The sequence below is a fragment of the Drosophila guanche genome, unplaced genomic scaffold (assembly GCF_900245975.1).
Source record: "Drosophila guanche unplaced genomic scaffold, DGUA_6, whole genome shotgun sequence".
Taxonomy (NCBI): Eukaryota; Metazoa; Arthropoda; class Insecta; order Diptera; family Drosophilidae; genus Drosophila; species Drosophila guanche.
Window position 1 is genome coordinate 3128836 of NW_022995746.1, and position 6113 is coordinate 3134948.

At 43.1% G+C, this 6113-nt stretch overlaps 1 protein-coding gene across 1 annotated transcript; it reads right to left on the bottom strand.

Annotated features, from left to right (window-relative positions):
• Positions 1 to 3902: 3902 nt before the first annotated feature.
• On the bottom strand, positions 3903 to 6113 carry LOC117581822 (gustatory and pheromone receptor 33a). Its single transcript, XM_034269265.1, has 4 exons — positions 5686 to 6113; positions 4899 to 5303; positions 4218 to 4683; positions 3903 to 4165 (listed from the first exon to the last, which is right to left on the bottom strand). The coding sequence occupies exons 1-4, from the start codon at positions 6057 to 6059 to the stop codon at positions 4079 to 4081; spliced, it is 1332 nt and encodes a 443-aa protein (XP_034125156.1). The 5' UTR covers positions 6060 to 6113; the 3' UTR covers positions 3903 to 4078.

Here is a 6113-nt window from a genome sequence, read left to right on the forward strand (position 1 = left end):
AAAAGGAGAAGCTCAAATACGGACAGCAAAAAATACTAGAAGACAAAAGGAAAAATGATTGAGTAAGCGAAAAGTACAAAAAGGAACAAAATAAACACAGAACGAGAATTTAAAGCCAAGAGAAAAGTAATAAGAACAGGAACAGAATGCAGGAATGTTCTAAAAGGAGCGCAAGAGAGGAGAAATATAAAGAAATATTCTGGCAAGGAGCATTGCAATGATTTGTTGTGATCACTGAACACTCAAGAGCAAAAAGAGGTTGAAAAGTGGTCAAAGATGGGTCATTGGAATGAAAGAAAACAGCGATAAAAATATAGAAAATGCCAAAATGTGCTCAAGAAATGGTTGTATATATATTTAACTCACTCTTTACTCCTGAGCGAACAATTTAAAACAAGGCCATTGACAGCAACATAAAATGTAAGACATAAAGGATGGCGGAAATGAAAAGTCTGTAATGAGAAAAGTTCAACTAAAGTAAAGCAATAAAAGAGCTGAAGAGATGAAAGTGCACTAAAATGGTAGGAAATGAAAAATGAATGCAGAGAAGATAAAACAAAGCAATGGCTGAGAGCATTTTAGTGAACAATTGTTGAGATAAATAGCAGCAAGTATTTTGGGCAGGAACATAGGTAGCAAAGCCAGCAACAAACGCGAAATACCCCACTGTGGGGTATTGGAACCACTTAGGCATCGACGCAGGGGGTGGGGACAACAGCAACCTGTAAATAAAGCTCTCTATGGCCGCAGACACACCGCACCGCTGCTGTCTAGGTGGGATTTATGTTTTTGTTTTAATGTTATTTGTTATACTTTTTGGGCAGACGCCCACGCGGCGCCAAGCGATTATTCAACAGCGTCCGAGCCACGTCTTTGAGTCTTTCTTCTGGACTTGGAGTTTTTGTCTGTGGCCGTTTTTATGTGAAATCTTTTCAAGGCTAATTGGATGTTGGGTTTTTTCTTTATTTTAATTGAAATTTGCTTTTCGCTTTTCAATGGAAACAAAACGCAGTACAGTGAGGCTTCCATCCACACACACACACACACACACACACAGAGAGAGAATTAAAGGCAGAGACAAAGTGCTTCCCCGTTGTATATGTACCGTTATGTTTGGTGTCGCACAACCAACGCTTTAGCAACTCCGCCACGAACTGTTACCGTTATCCCACGGCTGCAGCAGCGCCCAACGCCAAAGTCCGTTTCGTGCTTTTGCGAGAGAGCGAAAGTCGAACTTCGTTTTGCCGCCCGCGCGGCACTCTCTCTTGAGTGCTTCGTGTGCTCTCTCTCTCTCTCTCTCTCTCTCTCGCTCTTGCATGCACGCACTGCCTGACTGGACTTCTGGCTGTTATCAGTTTGATTTGATTTCACTTGGCAGAGTCCTCGCACAATTTGCTATCGCTTGGCCCAGGGGTAAGAGTGAGAGAGAGAGAGCGAGTGCGTTTTCAAGGATGTTTTCCATACTCACCACACTTGTCTCTCTCTCTCTGTCTTTTGGGTGTCGCTCCTCTGACAGACACCTGTAGTGTCGGTAGGGTATGGTGTGGTATGACGAAGGAAAGCTTTCGCCTGGCAATCACTCAACTGGCGCTGTTTTCATGTTGTGCTTGCAAATTTGCATACACTAATAATCTGCATTCTCAATGATGTTCCTGCATATTTGTGGCTGATTAAATTTGCTGTTCAATTTGTCAATGCAATATCCATAAATTTAATTTTGAATTGCTTTTAATCGCAGAAATATTACATATTAATTGTATTTGTATGTAAATAAACTTTTGCGAGCTTTAAATGAACATTTGGGGTTAATATTCAACCCCAAGTTCTCCCCCGGTATCTAAGTTCATTAAGGAACAAAACCCAAGCAGCCCCAAAGTCGCAGTCAGACTTCTTATCCACACTTCGGCGGTTACTAGGGTGAAGTAACCTCGTATAAATGAGGCTACCCCCCAAATGTCTTATAAATAAGCGCCACACAAACACTCGCACACGGCACATGTTGTGTGAGCAGAGGGCGAGGGTCATATCATGGTCCCTCTCGACTGGGCATTGCATTTTTAGCCTCAATTACTCAAACAGCAACAACAACCTGTTGTGTTAGCTCCCCCTTTGCCACCGCTACTTCAGCTCACTTTCTTAACCCTCACGTGCCCCCGACATTAACCGTTTCAGTATAAAATTGTTGCTACACTCTGAATGAACTCTTAAAAGTGCCCTGACATTTCACAGGGGTCACGTGGCACATGCCCCTGGACCGGGTGTCGTCCTTATTTATTCAATACGCGCTGTCTCAAGCCGGAGCGAGAGGGAGTCGCTCTCTATGTGTAGCAGACCCTCTCACCCCCTGCCTCTCTGGCTGGGGCCACAGCAACAGTTGACGTAATTTGCAGGTAATATGTGTGGCCTGTTGCTTCTGTTTTTTTCCCTCACAGACATTGACCAGAAAGGACACACTGCTACTCCCTTCACCTTACTCCCTTAGCCTGATTCCCTTTCTGGCAATGCCTCCATTTACTTTCTTTTTGGCCATCTCTTTTCGGTGTTCACTGAGAAAAATATTTGTTCTTTAAGTACAGAAATGAATGCATTAAAATTCGTAATTTAACATTAGGAAAAATTAGGCATTGTAGAAACTAAATAATAGCAAAAGCAACAGCCTGAAAACTGACTTATATAAAAGTAGTGACACCGCTGTAGACGCGTCTCACAACGTTCTTCTTTGCTTTAAACGTATTTGTGATGCCTTCAGATGCCTAACAAAATCCTAAATCTTAATTTAACAAACTGACTACCAAGTACTTACGCGTAAATGAAATATACATAAAATAACTACAACTTTTCTCTTAGTGTCTCGGTCCTGCACAAACGACAACCAATCGAGTCTCATATTGATTTATGGTTTCAGAGAGTGTGTACTTGTCATTCAAAGCATGCATCAATGGCAAAGCGTAATATAAAACACTCACTTTGTCTAGCACAAAAAGAGTAAAACATATGGGCAAAAAGAGAGCAAAGAGCGAGGAAAATTGTAACCCAGTAGAAAATCAATTAAATTTGACACTCTTTCCATGTGCTGTACGTAAAATGTGAGAATTAATTAAATCTCCGTGCCATGCCCCTTGGTTTCCGATTCATTTTCCGACTGTGTCAAGTCAATTGATTGAACCCAAAAACCGAAATGCAATTTTAAACCAAAAACCTCACTCTCCTGTCCATTGCAAAAGGGAAAGAGCAAAAGGCGTTACATATTTCTGCACACATTTCCGTTGCACTAAACGTGATTGAAAGCGGAAATTGCTTCATGTTCTTTTTACACTTTGCCTCCTGGGCTCTGCTTTCACAGCCTCTGGCCTTTTCTTCTCGTTTCTGGCTTCCGTTTGATGGCCGCAAACTGTCGAATGGCTCCACCGACTGACTGATGACTGGCAAATTGTGTTTTTCAATTTGACATTTGGTAGAAATTGTGTTAGTAACCTCCGCCGTCCGCCGTCCGCCGTCCGCCCTCCGCCGTCCGCCGTCAGTCGTCCTCTGTCGACATCCCTTCATGATGAACCCAAAGTGTTGGATGATGCGATTATCGCAACGGGGCTCAACAGAAGCTTGCCACGTTGGTCTCTATGTGTGTCTGTCTGTCGTTGGTGTCCCTTCGATTTTCCCATTTCCAACTCAATGCCTGTGGACAGCTGTGCTGGGCTAAAATGAGGAGAAACGCTGTGAGACGCATCTAAAGCCGCGTCACTACTTAAATTATTAGAAAGAAATATCATACCAGCTCGCAGCATAAAAAACTCCCGACCAATGGTATCATTAAATATTTATTTTAGGTTTTAGCATTGTTTAGGTACACTTGAAAGTGCTGTAAGTATTTTATACCAACATCTAAAGGTGTAAATTCCATACGTACACTTTTATAGAGCATTTCCCTCTTCGACTTGCCACAGCAATTGCTTCATAGTTACTTGTAACAAAAAGAATAAAACGTACTCGCTACAAAAGTGTGCTAGAAAAATGTAATGGCATTCAAATTGCTGCTCGATAATTGAATTTACGTGGGTTCTACCCCTCGGCCCGCCGCCATTTATGACATGAGTCCCTCGTTGCGCAAAATGGCCGTCATATCGAACTGCAGCAGGACAATTAAATAGGATGTGGCGGCACTCACGGTCTGCAAGAGGAGAGTTCATTAAATAGAGTAAGCGAAAGTGTGCCTGACTGACCGAAAAGATGAACGTGTAGTCGAGGGCAAACAGACCAATGCCATTAAACTGAAAGTAGCCCTCCCAGTGCAGAAATTGCAGCGTGAAGGACTTCATTTTGTTGTAGAACAAATCATTGCTGAGCATAAAGGCTGGCTTCTTCTGCATTATCTCGTGCACAATCATGGCCGATTGCTTGGAGTGATTATTGGCATTGCAGCACAGTCGCAGCACAATGTAGGCCACCACCATGGTCGTGAAGCTCCAGATGACATACAAGTAAGTGACATAGTCCAGCAGCCGGCTCTTGCCACTGACAATAAAATTGACTTTGGTCTCCAGGAAGATGCCAAAAATGCTAACCACAAAGCAGGCAGCCATATAGGGTACACACTGGGGACCGAACTCCCTATTGGTTATGACACTGAGCGAGAGGATTTTGTCGTGCAGCTTGAACAGGTCCGGCAGATTGGCCTCCGAAGTGTTGCTGTGGTGAAAGGGTTGTTGAATGTGTTAAAGAGAAGCTCTCAAAAGGGTTAGTAGTGTTGGTAAATTTGGAAAAGAGTGTTGAGTAATGGCATGAGGAAAATATACTATTTTTGAGAATACAAATTAGGATCCAAAGTACACATCAAACTTACTTAATTTAGCACCAAAATCTGTGCCCTCTACCCCTTAGTTTTTACTAGTTCCTCCACTCACCCTGTATTCTCTGCTATCGTCGCATTGTCATAATCAAAATCGTCCTCGTCCTCATCATTGCTGGTGTCCATTTCATCCTCTTCATTCTTTTGTGGCGTTTGACGTTTCATTTCGCCCGACAACTTTTGTTCATTGCCAAAAGTGGCGGTTCTCGCGTCCATGGCCGTGGCTGGCGTTAAATTCTTTCGCTCCTGCTTCTTGCCCTCGCTCTCAATATCAAAAACGGTGAGTGGAGCATGTCGGTGCCTTGCCTCTTGGTTAATTTTCTCAAACAACGTGTTAATCTGCTCAAAGCGTTGCGAAATGACGGACACATGATAGATGAACTCCCCCTGGATGATACTGCCGGCCAAATAAGGGAAACTCGACACCATAAACGGTATGAAGGCGTAGTTACCAAAGGTCCTGAAAGATTTGGGTGGAAAGTACATAAAGGTCAGAGTTCCGTTGTGGTAAGTGAGCCGTGAAAAGACTTAAAGTAATTACTTGAGGCTTACGGGTAATTTAACGTCTGTAAAACTCGTAGTTTGGATGGGGTTTACATCATGGCAGAGTGAGTAAAATGAACATTTAAAAGTAAACTAAAAGTGGATTGAAATGGGTCGCAAAATTGTGTGTCTTTGGTTCGAACGAATGGTAACGAATTTAAGAAGATTTCTACATGGGAATTATACGTTTAAACTTTCAACATTTAAGCTGCTGAATCCCTTCCTAAAGTAGTAATAGTTTGAATGAAATTTGCCAGAACTTTCCTCAACATGAAGGACAAATTTTCGAATATACTCACAGATATAGTGCCCTGATATCGTAGTACAGCGCAAATGCAAACACACAGAACAGGAAGAGCCACGTAAAGTGGTATGCCACACTGTGCTTCACCGCCGTGACCTTTACCCTGTCCATTTCCGCAACGCGTCGACACTTTTGGATGACGGCATCAATGGCATTCAGGCGCTCATCGAACTGCAGAAAGAACTCCTTGCGACGATAGAGACTCATGAGTGTAACAGTCAGATAGAGAAAGGCGCCCAAATGCATGAACAAAGTGTTGCTCAGGCGGCAGACGCTGTTGCAAGAGTCCAGGAAGCACAAACCAAAGACGTGTCGCAGATTGATGAGAAAGTAGCAGCCCAAATAGAACACAGGCACCAGCGACATCATGGCATAGTCGAGGACCACATTGGATTGCGATTCCTGCCGGTTGAGTGGAATAAG

Excerpts from the sequence above, each read along its gene's own strand:
- LOC117581822 (XM_034269265.1), bottom strand. The coding sequence starts at position 6,059 with ATGATGTCGCTGGTGCCTGTGTTCTATTTGGGCTGCTACTTTCTCATC. Across the intron at positions 4,684-4,898 it reads ACGATAGCAGAGAATACAGG|CAACACTTCGGAGGCCAATC; the intron begins GTGAGTGGAGGA and ends CTTTCACCACAG. Across the intron at positions 4,166-4,217 it reads ACTACACGTTCATCTTTTCG|ACCGTGAGTGCCGCCACATC; the intron begins GTCAGTCAGGCA and ends CTCCTCTTGCAG.